The sequence below is a fragment of the Ctenopharyngodon idella genome, chromosome 14 (assembly GCF_019924925.1).
Source record: "Ctenopharyngodon idella isolate HZGC_01 chromosome 14, HZGC01, whole genome shotgun sequence".
Lineage (NCBI taxonomy): Eukaryota > Metazoa > Chordata > Actinopteri > Cypriniformes > Xenocyprididae > Ctenopharyngodon > Ctenopharyngodon idella.
The window spans coordinates 15045706-15065335 of record NC_067233.1 but is presented as its reverse complement, the minus strand read 5'-3'; the positions used below and the strand labels follow the sequence as shown (position 1 = coordinate 15065335).

General features: G+C 37.3%; 2 protein-coding genes and 1 long non-coding RNA gene across 5 annotated transcripts in view; 1 reads left to right on the top strand and 2 right to left on the bottom strand.

Annotated features, from left to right (window-relative positions):
* The window catches only part of rom1b (retinal outer segment membrane protein 1b), a 6443-nt gene extending 4208 nt beyond the window's left edge, over positions 1 to 2235 (bottom strand). Inside the window, exon 1 of the mRNA XM_051918288.1 lies at positions 1588 to 2235. Coding sequence (XP_051774248.1) covers positions 1588 to 1737 — 150 coding nt within the window. The 5' untranslated portion in view covers positions 1738 to 2235. The remainder of the gene's footprint in view (positions 1 to 1587) is intronic.
* The window catches only part of LOC127525646 (uncharacterized), a 4122-nt gene extending 254 nt beyond the window's left edge, over positions 1 to 3868 (top strand). Inside the window, exons 2-4 of one of the 2 annotated variants that reach the window (XR_007933394.1) lie at positions 2235 to 2335; positions 2604 to 2685; positions 3722 to 3868. This is a non-coding gene — a long non-coding RNA (uncharacterized LOC127525646). Of the gene's footprint in view, positions 1 to 2234; positions 2686 to 3721 lie in introns of both variants that reach the window. The other variant, XR_007933393.1, reaches the window with a different exon arrangement.
* Positions 2706 to 19630, bottom strand: si:ch211-276i12.4 (uncharacterized). 2 transcript variants are annotated; one of them, XM_051918265.1, is made up of 7 exons: positions 10177 to 19630; positions 8300 to 9686; positions 7071 to 7099; positions 6660 to 6788; positions 6479 to 6545; positions 5493 to 5600; positions 2706 to 4321 (listed from the first exon to the last, which is right to left on the bottom strand). In XM_051918265.1, exons 1-7 carry the CDS (start codon positions 10314 to 10316, stop codon positions 3701 to 3703), a joined length of 2481 nt encoding a protein of 826 aa, XP_051774225.1. In that variant the 5' UTR covers positions 10317 to 19630; the 3' UTR covers positions 2706 to 3700. The 2 variants fall into 2 exon arrangements, with proteins under 2 accessions (XP_051774225.1, XP_051774226.1); XM_051918266.1 differs by lacking the exon at positions 10177 to 19630 and having other exon boundaries at positions 8300 to 9717.

Below are 19630 nucleotides of genomic sequence, written 5' to 3'. Positions count from 1 at the left end.
CTTGAACCCTAAATTAATCCAGTCTAAGAAAAAAGTTAACCTACTATTAAGCAAATACAAAGTTCTGTCATGAAACTCTAAAAGATGCAGACTGATAGGTCCTTAAAGGGTTAGTTCACCCCAAAACGAAAATTCTTTCATTTATTACTCGCCCTCATGTCTTTCCCCATGCACCCGAAAGACCTTCGTTCATCTTGGGAACACAAATTAAGATATTTTTGATGAAATCCGAGAGGTATCTGACCCCTCCATAGACAGCAATTTAACCACCACTTTCAAGGTCCAGAAAAGTACTAAAGACATTGTTAAAAAAGTCAATGTGACTACAGTGGTTCAATCTTAATGTTATGAAGCGATGAGAATACTTTTTGTGCGCAAAAACAAAACAAAAATGACTTTATTCAACAATATCTTCTCTTCTGTGTCATTCTCATACATTGTTTAGATTCAGCACTTCCAGGTTCTACGTCAGAGCGCCGGCTTAGTATTGGCCGACGCTGATCACCTGAGCAGCACAACGCATTTGTGTGATGTTGACAGAGGAGCCGGCCAATAATGAGTCGCCGTTCTGATGTAGAACCCAGAAGCGCTGAATATAAACAGCGCATGAGAATGACACAGAAGAGAAGATATTGTTGAATAAAGTTGTTATTTTTGTTTTGTTTTTGCGCACAAAAAGTATTCTCATCGTTTCATAATTAAGGTTGAACCACTGTAGTCACGTCGACTTTTTTAACAATGTCTTCAGTACATTTCTGGACCTTGAAATTGGTGGTTAAATTGCTGTCTATGGACGAGTCATATACCTCTCGGATTTCATCAAAAATATCTTAATTTGTGTTCCAAAGATGAACGAAGGTCTTATGGGTGTGGAACGACATGAGGGTGAGTAATAAATGACAGAATTTTCATTTTGGGGTGAACTAACCCTTTAAATTCTTCCTGCATCTACATGTAGCCTACAGACATGACTGAAAGTTTTAAGTTATCTCTTGTAATATTATATAATGTTGATCTTTTTCACATAATGCTTCTGTTCAACGGGTGTCGGATAATAATAGTTTTCCCCACAATGCTCTATTCACTCAGTATCAGGTTTCATTGTGAGGTTTATTAACTTCATAATAGATACAAGCTGAGGTATTGGTTCACACTAGAGGACCTTATCTGAGTGCCAATCCTCAGATTATGTGAGATTATTCCTCTCAACAAAACAGCTTAGGCCTGTTACACTTGTGTTGACAATTGAAAGGGTAAATGAAAGTAGTAATTGTAGTAGTAGTATTGTACATACAATAAATAATATCTGCAAAAATAGCAAACTATTAAGACAAATGGCGTTCGCTTAGTGTAAAAACAGCATTTTGTAAAACTGTTAAGAGTGATATGAAACACTGAGTGCATTTCTTATTATCCTTTCACACACTTTATAGGTCCTAATGGACTATAATGGCAGGCACACTACAATATGTTATGTTTCCATTTATGTTCTTGGCAAACAAGCATGTATCTAGGGATACATTAGTACATCTCATTCTTCATTTTTAGGTTCTCTTTCTGTTTATTAATAAGGAAAAGTTTCATTACCTCTGATCTGCGATATAGCTCAGTTTTAAGGAAGACTCCCATAGCAAAGGTGATGGCTCCAGAGAACATAGCCACCCATGAAAGCAGCCACAGACCCTGTGCAAGACGCACCCTCTTTTGGAAGGGGAACTTAAGTTTTAACAACACCATGCTGCTTAGGAAGAGGTGTAGGATAGGGAGAGAGGGAAGTTTAGATTGCAGAAGAGGAATTTAATAGAGGTCATGCATTATCAGTATCCAGCTCAGCAAATAATCTGTCATTCTCAGGTAAATTCCTATAGTGTCATCAGGTTTTGTTAAATCTAAAAATAAGGAACAGGACTGTGCAAGTATCTCCAGATTACTCATAAATCACCTTCAAAATACTTCAGATATAACTAATACAAGGGTGTGAGACGAAAACATGTTTTGATGTTGAATTTAAATTACAGTTTAGGTTGTTTACAAGACGATCTGATTTTAATTTGTGTAAAAGAAAAAATAATTAATTACCTTTAAAAATGTTTGAGTGCCCTTCTCTTCAGACCCTGAGCCTTCAATATGCCTCCTACAGTTTGGCAGCCATTTTGACAAGGGCTTAAAAATATGATATTGAGTATTATGGTTTGAGTGTCATAATCTCCTATTCTCATGTCTGATCCTATTAGACCAACTCCACCAATGAGAATCCAGGCCAGTGTCCTCTAAGCAAACCTGCCCTTGGTCAACAGGTCCAGAAAGAGTGCCAGAGGGAGGGGTTTGATGCAAGGTGTGCCATGTAATAGACTGAGAAACCGTGAAACTGAAATAAACAGAAGAAAACAGGCATGACAGAATGTGACACACATTTTAACCTTGTGAGCATCAATAAATGGCAGGGTCAGAAATAAAATGTCATCAGAAGTGACAATAATGACCCAGATATTAAAAACATAGTAGCAAAATTTGCGAACTTGTAACATTTGGTATATTTCCAAATTTTATGATTTGATATAGGCTATTTAACATATTTCATATTCTATTGTATTGTATTGTAGGCCAATCTTGGGCTGAGTTACTGCCTTTGCAGACAATGTAGTGGTGTGTCAATGCTGGCTATCTGCATTTGCTGGCTCAGAGGTGAGTGTTAATGAGTGTCTAATATGAAGTGGTTTTTCATGGAAACAGTGTGTAGATCTAAATCTACTGTGACTATACAGAATATAGATGCTCTATTATAACACCAGGAATGGATCATTCGAAATATAACAAAGCAGTATTGATCATGTGATGTTGATTTAATTTAAACTTCAATTCGGTTGAAGTAATTGGATGTCTTTGGATGTCACAAAAACTGGATGTCATACTGTGTTTTATATGGATATAAAGACACCAAATTTTCAAACAATACAATATAGACAAATATAAACAATTCTTAAATGTAGAGCAAATTTGCATGCAAGTCTTTATTAATATATTTCAGGATATTATACAATAAAATTATATGGTTATATGGCTAATTTGCATTCTAGCAGTAATTATAACTTGCATTCTACAGGTTTTGATTTCAGAATCACAACAATGAAAACTTTGCTAATCGTTAATTTATACAATAAATGGACACATGAACATTAATGGTCTCAGCCGTTAATTTACATATTTCACAGAAGTTCGATTCACTCTCCAGTTTCATTTTTTTACTAGCAAACATTAAGCAATCAAAGATAAATTAATAAGATATTAAAAATATTACTTTTCCCAAGCAGCTCTTTGACAGGAAATTTGGTTATCAATAAAATAATATGATTGGAACACATTGTTCTAACGATATTATTTTATTGATTACCAGTTTTTCAGAATATACAAGGCAAAAAGTGCAAACAGGTATAAAAACACAAACACAGAGAATGCCTTTCACATATGTACTGTATGTATTTAGCCACAAATCAAAGCAGGAAACCTGAAAACTAAATTATTTTAATTTATATAGCAAAAAACCAGATGGTATACTTATTTGCATACAACAATTGTACCAACAAAGATCCATTAGAGCTACAGTTATTTGCATCCTTCCTGCAGTATTGGTAATGGGGGACAATATTGAGATTTTCATCCAGTTCTTATATCTTTTACCATATAAACTTCAGACTGAATGTTACTCTTTTCCTTCTGTTAGTTCTCTGGCCCCCATCACTGCTTCTAAACTATCTTTCCCTTCACCATCATGCACTGGAGGAGGAATCTGATTCAAAAACTCATTCAGCATCCTCTGAGCTGTGAAATGGCTGAAATCAGTGAAGTCTTTCCCCACCATGACGGTTCCTTCTCCACCTGTCTGTCTGATGAGCTTCATCTCATCTAGGTTATATGGGTTTGGGGGAACAATGCGGATCTCTGTGTTCATGGCTAACTGATGCATTTGATGACTTGGGGCCTTTGTGTCTGCCATCGTTTTGTGGATTGGCACATGATCAGTAAAAGGAAAAAGAAGTTGTGAGTCACTTCCTTTAACTACAATTTGTTCTGTCCCTGCCCATGGATCATGATCATGTTTCCATGGCAGAAAGGCTGTGGCAGGCTGTTGTCTGACGCCTGAGCATGTCTCTCCAGTCTGTGGCCATTCAAAAACTTCCCTTTTTCCTCCAGATGGTTGGTTGTTTCTGTCTGATTGGTCGTTATCAGGGTGGCCTGGAGATGTTTGAGGACCTAAGAAGTGCTCCATTCTTTCCTGAGAGTCAAAGTGATTTTTCAACAACTCGCTAATCAATGAGTGAACCTGAGGAAAGATGATAACCCATAAAGTCACCATGAAATCAATAGATCTTTATAATAAATGATTTATCCATGGACATTTTATTTTTTAAAATTCATGTGCCCTTGTCATCTTTAATCAAAATAACTTCCCCTCCCTCTTAAAGCGTCATTGCTTCTCTTCTCTGATGACGTGTTTTTCGGTGCGAGAGCTGGACAACCTGACACTCACCTGAGATCATAGCCTTAGTGCCTGCCCAATTTTTCAGTGGCATTGGTTTCGGAAGTATTTTTTTCAGATCATTTTTCCAAAAGGGAAGTCTTTGTTAAAGCATTATAAGCTATGAACCAAACCAACCAGCTATGAGGTTAAAGTAAAAAACTTTGAGACTGTGTACTTAATGGCTTTAGTTGGGAAAGAACAACAATCCCATGAAGCACTGCAAACAGCAAAATCGATTTAAATATAAATCGATTGTATAACAAAACAAAACTTTCAGTTTATTGCAAAAAATGTATATATAACTCATTACCTCTTTGCCACATTTTGCTTGTCGTGGCTCTCTGATTGGTGGAATTTTTTGAACAGCATCATGGGTAATGTAGTTTTTCATGATAAATTCCAATGTTAAACACGATTATTTTAAAAAAAAATAACAGATGGCTTCAACAAAAGCAAATGCCAAAGGTTATCAGCTTTGTAGCTTACAGTTAAGCTGTCTTTAAGGGTTTAGAAATTATCGTTAAAAATCTCTAGAGAAAATGAAAGCAATTTTTACTTCCAGAACTCAAATGTTGCTCTCCATAGCAAATCACAATGATCCAACGATCCAATCCATTTCTGACAGACAAAATCAAGTCCAGCCCAACATTTTATCTTTTTCAAGAAGCCATTTCACTCAGTCACAAAATGGAAGAAAAGAATAACTTCCGTTTCTTGGAGACTTAAACATTCAACGTTTAATATATTTATATAAATATATAATGTCCTTTCATGTTCCTCCCCGTTCAGGACATGGAAATGCATCCAAAAAAAATCATCTATTATACTACAATGAAATATTATAGGCTTGTAATATTTTAGGCTTATAATATACACTACTATATAAGCTGTTTAGTGTGGAATTGACTAGTTGTCCAAAAAATGGAAGACGTGGGGCATCTGTTTGTTTTATCTGTCTGTGTGTTGCACCTACATTGATGGTTTCCAGAGAGTTGATGGTTTTCTGAGCAGTATCCAGCTGTTTAGTCAGATCCACAACTCTCTGCATGAGGAACTTCCTCTCTGAGTCCAAGCTGTCTACCTGTCAAAATACAGTAAAAAAAAAATGCTGCTTAAATGTAACACAAGTGATGGTATGTCTGTAGACACTAGAGACATTTCAGCAGATGTGAATTTACATTTTTAAGAGCGCGATGCAAAGGAAAACAGGTGCTTTAATCAGTAAGCCTTAAGGCCTGAAAACAGCACTATAGATGGGCACTTCATGTACAAATCTAATAAAGTAACATTCATGACAAAGAGCTTGTTTGTAGAATGATCATACTGTATGTTAATCTTTTGCAGCAACCAGTGTTTTCTTGTTGTTCATATTTTCTAAACTTGTTTAGTTTCTACAGATGTGGTAAACTTTAAGTATAAATCTCATATCTATGTCTAAAATGATGTTTTGTTCCTACCTTAGAAGTCTTGACCTTCTCTGCTGTATCCAACATGTAAAATTGTAAAATGTCATAATAGTTCTATTAAATTCATTTACACTTCATCGCAATAAAAACACAAAGTGTAATTATTCATTAATTTTAAAAATTTAGGTTACATTTGATTTTTTTTTTTTTTAACTGCAAATATTTAAATGAAATTTTGATGTTTATTATTTAAAAAAGGTTTAAAAATGTAAATTTATTTAATGTTGACTGTCTTTTGCATAAAATTGACAAATTTACAAAAAATAGGGTCTAAACTGCATTAAGGCTGAAAAATCTACAAACTTCATAAAATAAAATGAGAATAAAACCACTCATATATTATTTAGCTAACATTCTAAGGTTGACAAACATTTTATGAAGGCTAAGCACCTTCTTTCACAGACCTTTTATTTCAAACAAATATATTTTCTTTCTGATCCTATTTTGTACTGTTTTTGTGGAAAGTGCCTCCTACAACTCATGTTAATCTTACCGCAGATTTGAGTTTCTGCTCCAAGACGCTGTTTGCCTGCTGAGAAACAGAATAGCTCTCCTGAAGCCTGCAAATGAGACATTAGACAAAGAGAGAGAGAGTGGGGTGGTATCATTTTTTTAAAAACTGTTGCAAAAATGTTTGTTTTTCATGGTAGCATCTGTGGAGCTTAAATGCTGACCTTCTGTATTTCTCTTTGAAGCTGCCTAACTCAGTCTTGGTACAGTGTAATTCTGCCTCCATGTTCTCAATGCATGCCACCGTCTGCAACAGGTTCTCATGCAGCTCTTTGTTGTGCTCCTCCAGCATCCTGCAATATATTACAGATCGATGTGTTTAAGTCAGGAGGTAAACTGCTGGTTTCTGTAGAGACTCAATATCATAAATCACTCGCAAAAAAACAAAAAACAAACAATGACTCTGTGTACTGGACAGATGAACAGAAAGATGAAAATAGAAGCAATCGATATGGTTCAGACTGGATGACAGAGTTTAGGAAACTGAGCAGAGTCAAATGGGGGAAAGCTCTGGAATAAGAGCAAAATCAATAGTCTGCAATAACCAATCAGAAAAAAAGGGGAAAACCACTTACTGAACTCTCTCCACAGAACCGACCGAATCCTGGGGGCAAGAGAAAAAAGAGAGGGGGGTGAAACAGTAAACAGAGGACAGAATAGAAAATAGAAAATTGATTTTAAAGTGATATGGTGCAGGAAAAGACCATTGATTGATGACTCTTCTGGTTCAGTTGTGTTAATCAACAGATACTGACACAATGAAGGGTATCCCTCATGCTTCCAGCTTTAGAGGTTAACCCAAGGCTATCCATAATTTTATTTTATTTGAATTAACCTTCATTTTGATTTTTCTGAGCTGTGCTTGTTATAATGACATAAATGACTATTCTTCAAGATCAAATATTGAATCCTGTTACCCAGGTGTTTATGAGGGGGAAAATGGTTAAACAAATATGTTTCTTGAATTTATGAAATACACTTTATATCATTCAAAGGTTTAGGATGTTTTTTGAAATGAGTCTTTTATGCTCACCAACACTGCATTTATTTTATTTAAAAAAAACAAAAAAAACAATAATATTGTGAAATATTATTACCATTTAAAATAACTGTTTTCTATTTGGATATATTTTAAAATGTTATTTATTCCTGTGATGGCTAAGCTGAATTTTCAGCATCATTACTCCAGTCTTCAGTGTCACATGATCCTTCAGAAATCATTTTAATATGATGATTTGCTGCTCAAGAAACATTTCTGATTATTATGTTGAAAACATGTTGTTCAATTATTTTTGTTCAGGATTGTTTGAGGAATAGAAGGTTCAGAAGAACAGCATTTATTTTAAATAGAATTTTTTGTCTTTACTGACAAAAAACAACATTTGGTCTGAAACTCATAATGAGTAATAGCATAATTTAGTTACAAGGAGATTTTCATTTTTATACTGATTTGTAAATTGCATAAATTATCAATCAGTTTTTATATTTGTTTTTAATTGTATAAAATTGTATTTAATATGAAGTTTGTCAAATGTTTATTACTAAATAAAAAGAAAATCATACAAATTCATCACATCTCAAATTTGGTTAACAGAGTCAATCATACGAACAAACCTCATATTAAATTATTGGAACTGACTATTTGTTTATTTTATTTTATTTTATTAATTATTAAGTTTCTAAAAACATTTTAAAAACATTTTAGGCCCTGTTTTGCACGAAATATTGTGTTAAACATAAAAAAGGCCAAACAGAGAGAGAGAAAAAAAAAACTAGCTTTTTTTTGGTCTTTTGACGAACTTACCCTGTGTGGTTTAGACTGCCTCCTGTGTCCCGTGTGTTTAGGTCTGTCACTTTTCTCTGAGCTAGCACTGGTGGATGATTTACTTGACTGAGACTCTGACTCCAGCCCTGGGGCTTGCAGAGGAGGCGGTGATCCCTTCTCCTGCTTAACCAAAGGCCTAAATGGGCTGTGACTACTTTGATGTCGCACTTTGTGTTTAGAGAGTTGGCGGTGGATAGATTCAGGGCTGGTGCTGGTACCGTCAGTGAGCATCTGAGAATATTGCCTTTGGTGCTGTTTACCTGAAGTAGCCCCCTGTCTTTCAGCTTTAGAAGGATGGCGGGGTGGTGGTGGAGGAGGACTGGTCAGGCTTCGGTTGTGGTATTGGTCCTGATGTTGTTTGCTGGGTCTTTTATGTGATCGAGAGAGCGAGCTTGAATCTGTACCGGTTTTTCCTGAATCAGGTCTCTCGGCTCTGGTGGGCTGCTGTTTTGGTGACGACACAACGCTCTCCTGCTTGCCGCTGCGGTTTATGCGTTCTTCGTTAGGAGATTTTGGGGGCGTTGGTGTGGCTACGCCAAAAGAGCTAAGTGCACAGGGACTGATAACCTGCCTGGTGATCTCATCCAGAAATGCAGAGAACTGCAGCTTCCCTTTCACAAAGTTATTACTCGCAGCTTCCATAGAGATCTGCTTGGTTGTTTCTGTGACGTGCACCCTGGTGGAGAGCACCTCCATAGACTTGGCTTTCCTGAAGTTGCCACCTTTCTGTCCCTCATCTTTGTTTTTCAGAATACCTTTGCTGGGCAGCTGAATAGTTGATACAGCCTTCTTGGGAACTGCCCTGCCTCCGAGTGCGATGTCGACATTGCCACTAAAGGCAAGGCTTTGTCCCAGGCTTGCAGTTTTGTAAAGTGGCCCATGATCCATGTGTTGAGATTCTGCTGAGTAACAATCGTTGTGCTTATTTTGCAGAAGGCCCTCCTCGCTTTTGCTATGGCCCCTGGAGAGTTTTGCCATCCCATGTCCATGCTGAGAACCGGGGAGCAGTTTGTCAGCGTTTTCCAGGCTGTGGCGGTGCCTCTGATCGCTGTGATCAAAAACAAAGTCCTCAGATTCTCTCTCGTTGATTTTCCTTTGAACCTCAGAGATGTTGGAGCAGGACAGGGAATACTGGGGTTTGTGCATGAGATACGTCTCATCATCCAGGCTGGGCTCTGAGGTCCAAGATGGAGATGAAGAATTGGAGGAGGATGAGGAGGACAGGCTGGAGGAAGACCTTTTAGTGAAGCGGTGGCGTTCTTCAGACACTTTAGGGTGTGCATGTGGATAAGAGTGATGCTGGTTGTCATGCTGATGGTGAGTATGTCTATCACTGTGCTTTCCATGACTGCTTGAAGAGCTGTGACTGATTTAAGAGGGGTTCAGTAAGAAAATGAAATGAATAATAATGAAAATACTCTAACTATGTGATCTGTTCTTGTCATATAATGACAATAAATCATACAATGATTTAAATTGTGTTGAAGGAGTCATTATTTCTCAGTTTGGCAATATGAAAGACAAAGGAATATACATTTTTTGCAGGCCACAATATATATTTGGTAACACTTTATTTCAATGGTCCAACAAATATAAAACAAATGCACACAATTGGTTTGTTGCCTTCTTATCTATACAATAGGCCTAAATCTTCATATTCAAATATAATGAAATTAAAACTTCTGATCATTGTGCCACATGACCAAAAAAAGTATGAATATGGAAAGATGGCATCCGTATTTCATTTTTATTTCAATTAACAAAAATTATTTTAAAATTTGTTTAGTTAGTTATTTAGTTTTAGTTAACAGTAACAACACTGACACATATCCCAAAAAAAAAGTTTAAGCACATACCTGTGTGATCCATGTTGATGATAATGGTTGTGATGGTAATGATGGTTGTGAGGATGCTGATGAGGAATGGGATGGGAATGTTTGTAAATTTTGACCTCATCCTCTGAGGAGCCTCGCACAGGTGTGAAGTATCTTTCCATGTCTTATAACTGCTACACTATCAGTATTTAGCAATGTTACTCTGTTGATGCCTCCCTTGTACTTTATGAAAGAAAAAAATAATAATAATTTGTGATCCTTGTAGCTTTTTGTAGTCTGTTTAAAATGTAAAGTTCCAGAAAGTCGAAGAAAGAATTTTCTTCTAAAGAAATATATTCAAAAGTGCATCCGTTTACAAGCAGATGATTCTTCACCAGGCTGCAGCAGGAGTGAAACAAGTCTAATGCCACCAAGGCATTCAATCACCTAATATCCATCTGATTATGATGTAATGACTCCACATTGAACTCAATAAAAACCCGCCCTCACGGGGAGAACACAGTTGGAACACAATCGATCTGGTTTGGACAATCGATTTGGTGAAAGGACATTGCATGACATGTTATTTGGGTTACATGCAGAGAACGGGGTGAATGAAATTCATGTTACATCACAATAACAAGATTTATTTATTGGAAGACATTTATATTTATATTCACAGACATAGAAATAGGTCTTTTTTTTTCTTGTAATTCTTATAGACAGTCGTATCACACCCCATCACCTATGAAGTTTAAACAACAGCTATGTTTTGTTTATGTAAGCATAACAGTAGTTTACATGAGCATTTTGTTAATTCTTTTATCATTATTGTGTTTATTTTTATGATCATTGAATCTGATAATTAAAAATAAATTTAATTAAGGCAAAAAAGTGATTAAAAACTGTGAAAACAAAAAAATAAAATCTATTTACAGGACCTTAAATATACACAGTCAGATGCTGATTAAAAACAGGACATGTAGGCCTACCAACTACCCATAAAACATTAAATCTTTGATTTGTCATATTTTAAATGTTTAAAAGGCATGTAATCTATATTTAAAGACTAAAATACAATATAATGTCTGTATGTCTTTCTTTTTAATCTTTGTATGAGTTGCCTGTATCTCCAAATTCCCTTCAATCAGCCATCAGCTTCCTGACAGTGAGCATTCAGTAACATGCACTGTTCATTCTTTCTATGATATATATTTTTTTTAAAAAATGCTATTTCATCATATACAGAAAATAGTTGCTGTGAAACTACAACAAATATATTTTTGTAAATCCCGTTTCTGTCTATCACACTTTGGTTCTTTAGAACTGAAATGCTTTATATGAAAGACTGTTGAAATGGGCGACCATTCATTCCACTGAAACGGCCTTTTATGTGATAATGCAGATGAAGAGGAAAGGTGTAAACGAGTCTGATTAACTTATTGGCTAAAGGTTTTCATTCAGGTCATTTGACTGTTACGGTTTATTCGTGGGCAACTGGACTGTCCTTCATGAATGTTCTGTGATTAGTGTAAGATCCGTGCCATCTAGTGGTTAACATGCAAATGAAATCCATGCCCCAAACATCTAGATCTTTCCACACTTTGCCACATTCGTCACGTTTAGAATTCATTTTAATTCAACACAGCATTTTGTGACGCAAAATTAACCGATGAGGTACATAAAACAAGACTATTTTTACTAGAGTATTAGAAAGTTTGTATGATGATCATGATGACGAATCTGCAAACTCATTTCAAAAGCTGCGCAAACAACGTGACTACAGCTAAGAATAACAGCTGATAATAATTGTGTAAATCTAGGGATGTAAAACAAATTGTAGCATTTAACTTTTGTAGATTATATACTGTCATTTAACTTTGACGGTCCCCAAAACAATGCGTTTATTTAGCGCAGTGTAATATAAAACCATTTAACAGATGAATTGATGTTTACAAAGCGAACACTGAAAGCATTCGTCACTAAACAGGTTTCTACTGGCAAATTACATGATGCATGTTTAGACACAAACAGGCAATCCACTGGTATTTCGTGTGTTTTAAGTGTATTTGTGTTGCCCATCCCCCTTCTCACTTGTAGCAGCCCTGTCCTGATGTGAACGTCAGCACAAATACCAGAGACGTGCTGGAGGTCTCGTTTGCCCCGCACCCACCCTATCAATGTGACAAAGAAACGAATTTCCTTAAACGTGTCAACTAACTCTTCAAATTCAGTTTAAATGTATTTATTCATTTGTCGGAAGCGGCTCACAAGAGTGTAAAAGCACAACAAAAGATGTACATCAAGTCAAAAACATTTGACAAAAGCTGCAATTTGTCATGATGGGCCATTGTTTTAACCTTTTAAAGTAAAAGGTATACTTTTTGACCTCCAAACATCCTGGATTGTTTTCATATAACTTTCGATCTGGGTTAAACTAGAACATTCTGGTATTTCTTCGAGTTGATCTATCATTTCTTTTTTAAGCCAACAAATGTGACACGCAAGCGCATTAGGGCACTGCGGAAAAAAGAAAAGAAGATCCGTGCACTGAAACCGGTTTGTGCTGGATTGAAAGAGGGGGTTTTAGATCCATTTTGTATTCCTCCGCACTGCGCTTCTGACGTAATTGTTTCTGTTTGAAAAGTGCATTTGTGATGAATCACCCTGCGTTTCTGGGCAGCTCATCTGTGACCGTTGGTCTTACATTATAAAACGGAATTGTTTGGGGAATTCCTTATATAATTTACCAAATTTCCATGTCTTCTACTTTTGGTTTTGGGAACAATTGTGTTCTAATTCGAACTTATGTCCTATATGACGTGATGTTTAAACAAGGGTATTTAATACACAATGCATCATAAAAACATTGTATGCTGTTTTTGATTACACACATATTTTTGTTATAAATGACAAAATAGAAATAAATAGTCATAGTCATATATAGGCGGATATCTTGATCTAAAATAAATCAAAACCCTTTGTGAGAGGAACTATTTTTTTTATCAGACGGCGGAAGAAGCTGAAATGACCGCCTTACCGCGGTCTATAAAAACCACGCAAACAACAAAGCTCGTCACAACGGGGTGAGGCGCACAGGAAGGCAGGGAGGTTTCGTTGATCTGGTGATGTGACTTCGTTTTATTCTGTTTTAACAATAATTTAGAGGAACTGTTCTTTGTCAACTTATTTTCGCTTTTAAGTTTATACGTTGTTACAGTTGACTATGTCAAGGCTTTCTTCTAATAAGTTACCTTTAGCGTAGAGAAGTTACATTGAAAGCTTACTTATAATTTAAAGTGCCTTTTATGAAGAAATATTCGACCTCTTATTGGTCCTAACAAGACGAGAGACTATAAAATGTTCAGTTTTGTATAATAGAACATACAGGTCTTCTTTACTACTAGCTAATGTTTAACTACCTGACCAAGAGCCTAAACAAAACGCAGGTATAAATAAACATGTTATCTTATTCTGTTGAGCTAGTTTTAAATATATTTTTGTTTCAGCATAGTTTTTCTGAAGTAACTTGACTTAAAACATATACAGTTTTTTACAACTGAATACATGATTCTTTTACTACTAGCTTAATATTTAATCAGCTGACCAAGAGCCTAAACAAAACGCAGCTATAAATTACCATGTTATACTGTTCTATTAAGCTAGTTTTAAATATATTTTTGTTTCAACATTTTTTTTTTTTTTCTGAAGAGACTTGACTTAAAATAGTTTTGCTTCTCATTCTCGACGTTAGAACGCCTTTACAAAATGGCGGTCGCGACAACGAGCAAGTTAAATGATCGTGAAGGCGCATTTATCTGTAAGAAGACTACAATAGATTTTCAATTAAAAAGACTTTTATTTCTTTTTTATCTGCAAACCATAACATAATAAACAAAAGCTTACTGCCAAAAACACCAGACAATCGGAAAATGTTTCGTTTTTACTTTTGAAACCTATTTTTTTTAAAAGAAGCCCGCTCTCGTTGTTTTTTTTTTTTAGGAAGAAATTACTGAACATAAAGTGAGTTAATAGTTTGAAAGACATCGACAACGATTTTAGAAGCAGCCTGTTTTTTCATTCTTTTTGTTTTCGAAGAATTCTACACAAGTATTTCAATTCATAAGCCTAGGAACTTTTTTTTTTTCTTTTTTAATCGGCTACGATGACGCACATTTGAGTGTTTGAACGACCCACCTAAGTGATCGCTTTATGGACTGAGTCACATGTTGCGTAACAGCTGTGAAATGGGAGCGTAGTGTGTTTTTCATGATCTAAAAATATCAGCAGAAGACCGAAGTACCGAGGGAAGGAGAAATGGACTGAGTATATTTTATCCAGTAACGACCTAGCTCTTAGATGACTACGGATGGAAGAAAAGATCTACAGCAGAGGCCAGGACCAGGGAGAAACAGGACCAGAAGTCGAGCCAGGCAGGACCAGGGGAGAATCAGAGGGCACAGAGCAGGGTGAAGAGCAGCAGCGAGCAGTATCCAGAGGGGGAGCCAGATCCACAAGGCAGAATAGCGTACCACGTTGGCCACCAGGGGGAGCTCAGCTGGTCTAGATCAGAGCAAGCCAAAGATGGGTGTCTCAACAACAGCAGAGAAAGAAAGGGCTCACAAGCAGAGAGTATCAGGGGGTCATCGCCATAGAAAAGTCATGAGGAGGGCATTTGGTTTGTATGGGTAGAGGTATCCTGTGTAATTTTGAAAAGTCAATTTCAGTAGTTTGCATTCCAGAACACTTTTGCTCGCGAAGTTCTGTTCTTTCCTTTTCAGGCGTGGTGAGTGACTGTTTGAAATTCCGATGTTTCATCTGTCCTGTTGTTGGCCAAGTCTGATGAATGCCGTTAGTGTGCTGTGGAGATGACCGTCCTTAATCGACCACGCCTCCACTGAGTTTCGGCTATAGTCCAGTGGAAAAGTCGTCCCCATATCCGCTTAAATCCATTAGGTCTGTCCTGAGAAGCAATCCACATACGAAGGGTTTTTCGGAGTTGGTTACCCTGCGTCCCTAAACGACACAACTACCTCTACTGCCACACCCGCTGCGTCAGTCCGACATATGATGCCAGGGCAGCTGCGTATTGCCTGCCGGTAAAAATTTTGTCGAGTTCATGCATGAATTTTAATGATAAATTGGAGCAAAAGTTCCTAATTTAAAAAAAAAATAATAATAAAAAAAAATGCGCTATTGTAAAAAAGTAAATGCGCTATTGTAAAAGTATTGAGTAAAAGTATTGACATACAGATTTTGCAAATGCAGTTTCTGAATAGATATGTGATGTTATTGCACAGTGTTTTTGGGGTTGGGGAGGGGCAAATGCGTTTCTCGAGTTCTCTTTCCCACAGGCCCTGTTCACATTAGAGGCGATAGAACCAAAAGGGATTCCAGGATGTTGTGTGGACCCTTTTAGAGTCAAATTGTTCACTGCTCTGTAACGGTTCTTATAAAGCTTCAAGGAAAGCCTCTGCTTTGATGGGATATAGGAAGGTACCTCATTGGATTTGTATTAAATCTTGTTTGGATATATGAGAACCATACACTTTCAACAGTTTTTTTTCCAGTATTGAATGTCGGGGATTGTCACGTGCAACGGGGCGGGTGGGGTGTGGGCCGTTAACCCAAATCTTTTCCTAGACTTTGCAGCTTGTGAAAGCAGCTTTATTAAGGGTGGCAGTGGCTTGAATAGCGCTGTATGGGGGAAGGAACCACCAGTGTGTCTGCCAGTGGATGAGTGGCCCAGTTACAAGCCTTCCATGGCAGCTATACCAACGTTTACATCTTGGGTAACGCGGCATGGGATCAAACGCTTCCATTTATTTAACACACATCATGATGGCACTCTTTTGTCTCTTTATTGAATGGTATATCGATATTGGTTGTATGTATGAATATTGTCTATGGGGTTTGTGGATCTGGGGGGATTGCTTAATTTTGACTCTTACAGATTGAAACAAACCCTCAAAGAACAAAGCTGGTGGTCCAACCAATATCTGCTCCACTCCCCCACTTAAGGAGCAAAGCTACTTCAATAGAGGCCAAGGCGCTTTTAACGTTTTCTAATGGCAAGTAATTGGATATTCATGTAAATGGCATTCATTTGCTTTTGTCTGTCATTGTATTGTACTTGAATACAATTTGATGGCTAAGTGTCTAAGCAGTAATTGTATTAGTTGCTTATTGTTTGGTCAATTTTTGTATTTTGAAGAGTGGGGATGTGTGTAGGCTTTCTTTTCCTCCCCCTTTTGCATTTTTCAGTGTGCAGTGTCCCTGAATGCTATCCACTGAAGATGTCATCCTAACATTGTATGTAAAGATTTGCTTTCGCATCAATCAACTTCAGCCTCTTTTGGTCACGTAAGGTCACTAAGCAAGCTCATTTGTTCCTAACCTTTTTCCATTAATAGTGTGTTACAATTGTAAGATCTGTGGTTGAGCACAAATTAGCTTTGTAATTTGTATGTAAGTGTACATTCTGTAACTGTTCCCATTTTCAGTTAATAAATGCATAGCCTGTTGTGATTGAAATATTTTGGTATGCATTTTGTTTCTTTGGGTATCTGTGGGGCTTTCTTGGGGATTTCTTTATGCTTTTTCAGGTATGAGTGTAAAGCTTGGCGCATTTTGTAGAGCTTGGATGCCAGGGTTTGAAGTCAACTCTGTTCAAGGTGGAGAGGCAGATCAGTCCAGTCCTACAGCTGTGATCAGGCCGAAGGAGGAAAGGCAAAATTTACGAATCTAACTTGAGAAGATATGCTTTATGCATTAAATTGTAGTCTCTTTGGCTTTAAGCCTACACTTTTGATATCTGAAACTTGCAGATTTGATGTCTTTATTTCGATATTGGGCTGTTTTGTGAGGGTGGGCGTAGGGGTCTTTGTTTTTGCCATTTTTGGTCTTGCAGAATCTTACAAAGCCTCGTGAAGAATGCCACCTATCAGAAGAAGTTATGCCCCGAAATTGCCCGGTTCCACTGAACGCTTCGGCAGGCAGGACAGTTCGTTGTGCTACAATAGATTTAAAACTTTACTTTTAAAATGTTTAATTACCTAGCCACTACTCTGCGCAACTGTGCAGGGTGAAAAAGTTGCTTTACAAATGTATAGCAATAGTCGTCTTTTCAACTGTTGCACAACTGTGCTCCAGACTCCAAATTTAGAGTGGCTGAGAATAGCTGCGCAACTGTGCAGCTTTATTTGGTATTGCCTGTACATTACCTGAAAAAGCTGTGTTTGGGGTGGGGAGGGCTATGCACTTCTCTCTCTCTTCTGCAGAAATCACATCAGCCAGCTGTGTGGTGAAAGTTACATGATGTCACCCTGTGGAGTCTGTAGTTACCAGGTGTCTGAATCATTAAACTTGACTGTAGAAACCATGCACCAACTTTTTGTAAACTTCAGTAACATTAATCACCAATGCTTCAGAAGCTACACTCCCTTTTTTTTTTTTTATTTTTTTTTCTTATGCTTCATGCACTTTAAGTTTCTTTTACATCTCTTAACTCCTTAGTTGAGTCATTCAGTTAGTATTGCAATCGGTGTGGTGGAAGTGTTTGTGTGTAGAAGCTTTGTTTCAGATTACCTGTTTGTCCCCCTGCCTTCTCGACTGCATCTGAATGCAAGGCTGTCTGTGAGAGCAGTTGCACCGGTGAATGTCTTCACTTGAGTGAATGGCGATCCGATTCCCCCTTCTGTGCGCTTGAGAGCTTTGTCCAAACCTCGGAAGCCCTTCGCCGAAGTCCTTCAGTGTGTCTGCGCGTCTTTCCTGTTTTGTTTTTTGTTTTTCCCCCCTCCAATTCTTCATTTTCTTAGGTCAATTTCACTTAGGGAGCAAAATTGTCTTGTCGTCTGGGAGAGCCCTAACCGCCTGATGAAACACTGGGACATCCAGTCGCTCTGATCAACCTCATATTCGTCATAATTTGCTGCTAATTGCGCATCCCTCTGCTGCTATCTGCTGAGTTAAGTACATGTAGTTGATCTTAATCCTGTGTATGGGTAGAACAAGCATTCACCTTTTTTAAAAATATGCATGCACTTAACACTTGCACTAAAATTTCAATCAAATCCAATGTCCGTGTTTGGAATTTGGTAGCTTTGGGGAGGGGTGGGGCAACACTTTCTCTCTTTTCAGGTATGCCGTTGTGATTCTACTAAAATTGAGACTGAGCCATAACGTGGGAGTGGATGGATGTGCTTGGGTCAAAGCAATTGAGTAACCAGTTTTTGCATTGGTTTATAAATTGATTTAAATTGCTTTGGGATAGGGAGGGAGGGGGGTGTGGGCTTGTAAACTTTTTTTGCTCTTTCATTGCAGCTGTAGACTTGCTAAAACTTTACTCTGAAGAATTGGGTGTAAAGCGTCACTGGCTGGAGATAAGTTTATAAGTGCACTTTTGCCTTTTAAAAGATTATGAAAATAGTTCGGGGAGTCTGGGGGGGGGGGACGGAAAACCGAGCATCTGTCTAGTTACAGGAATGACGATTTACAAAGGCAGCGATTTATTCTGGCTGTGTTGGTGGGATTTCGAGACCTGGACCATTGTTTGGTGGTAAATGACATTTGTATTGCATTGGTTATGACACTCTGGGTTGGGTGGGGTGGGGGGGGCTCTAAACTCTTCTCTTTGTGTTTCAGCTTTTAAATAGGAATGAGTCACACCTGAATGCAAGTGCAGCCTTGTTCAAGACCTCACTGGTCAGAGATTTGATCTTCCAAGTAGAAGCATATTAAAATTTGACTTTGTATTGAGGACAAAATGACTACAGTAGTATCAATGGCATTTTGGATGTTTTGAAGATTTTATCCGGGGATTGGTGGGGGAAACCTGCAGTCTTTTGTGTAGTTTCAGGCTAAAGAAGAAGAAACGTTCAAGACGTAGAAGAGTATTGTAGAGCAGCAGGTTTGAGGTTTTTCTTTTCCTGAGGGAACAATCTTAGGATTGTTCCTTCAGGTTTTGCTTTTTTTAACCTCCATAAGAAAAAAAGCAAAAGACTCCGGTGGAGGCACTCCTGATTCTCAGGACGGGGTTCAATTCCCTGCGGTGTCTTTGCTTTCTAACCTCTGCTCAAACTATACTTTTTAGTGTACGTAATGTGTACCCTTAGTTTTAGTTCATTTGTTTTTCTTGTGTTGATGGTGCTACTAAAATCTAAAATTGATGTAACCTTAATGCTTGTAAAATAAAGACTACTGATAATGACCTAGTGATTTGTCACCTTTAATTTTTACATCAAGTAAGTTCATCTGTACTCAATTCAGTGCTCCTTAATGTTTAATTTATACTGCAGACAACTGTATGCAGTGTTGCAATATGGTATTTCTGAAATGCTGTAATACAATGTTGACAAATATCTACTAGAATACTATGTGAATGTACCTCTTTACAGCCTGAAAGGGTTTTTCTCCAACAGTAGTTCACCAAGGATTATATGGGTAATTGCACAAATTTATCATTTTGAGCTGATTAAATGTTCCTCTGCATTGATAT

What these genes read in the sequence shown, in the direction of transcription:
- si:ch211-276i12.4 (XM_051918265.1), bottom strand. Translation starts at nt 10,316, where the DNA reads ATGGAAAGATACTTCACACCTGTGCGAGGCTCCTCAGAGGATGAGGTC. An exon ending in GGCAGTCTAAACCACACAGG is followed by an intron (nt 7,100 to 8,299) that starts GTAAGTTCGTCA and finishes TCTTGCCCCCAG; the next exon opens with GATTCGGTCGGTTCTGTGGA. An exon ending in AGCAGAAACTCAAATCTGCG is followed by an intron (nt 5,601 to 6,478) that starts GTAAGATTAACA and finishes GTATTTTGACAG; the next exon opens with GTAGACAGCTTGGACTCAGA.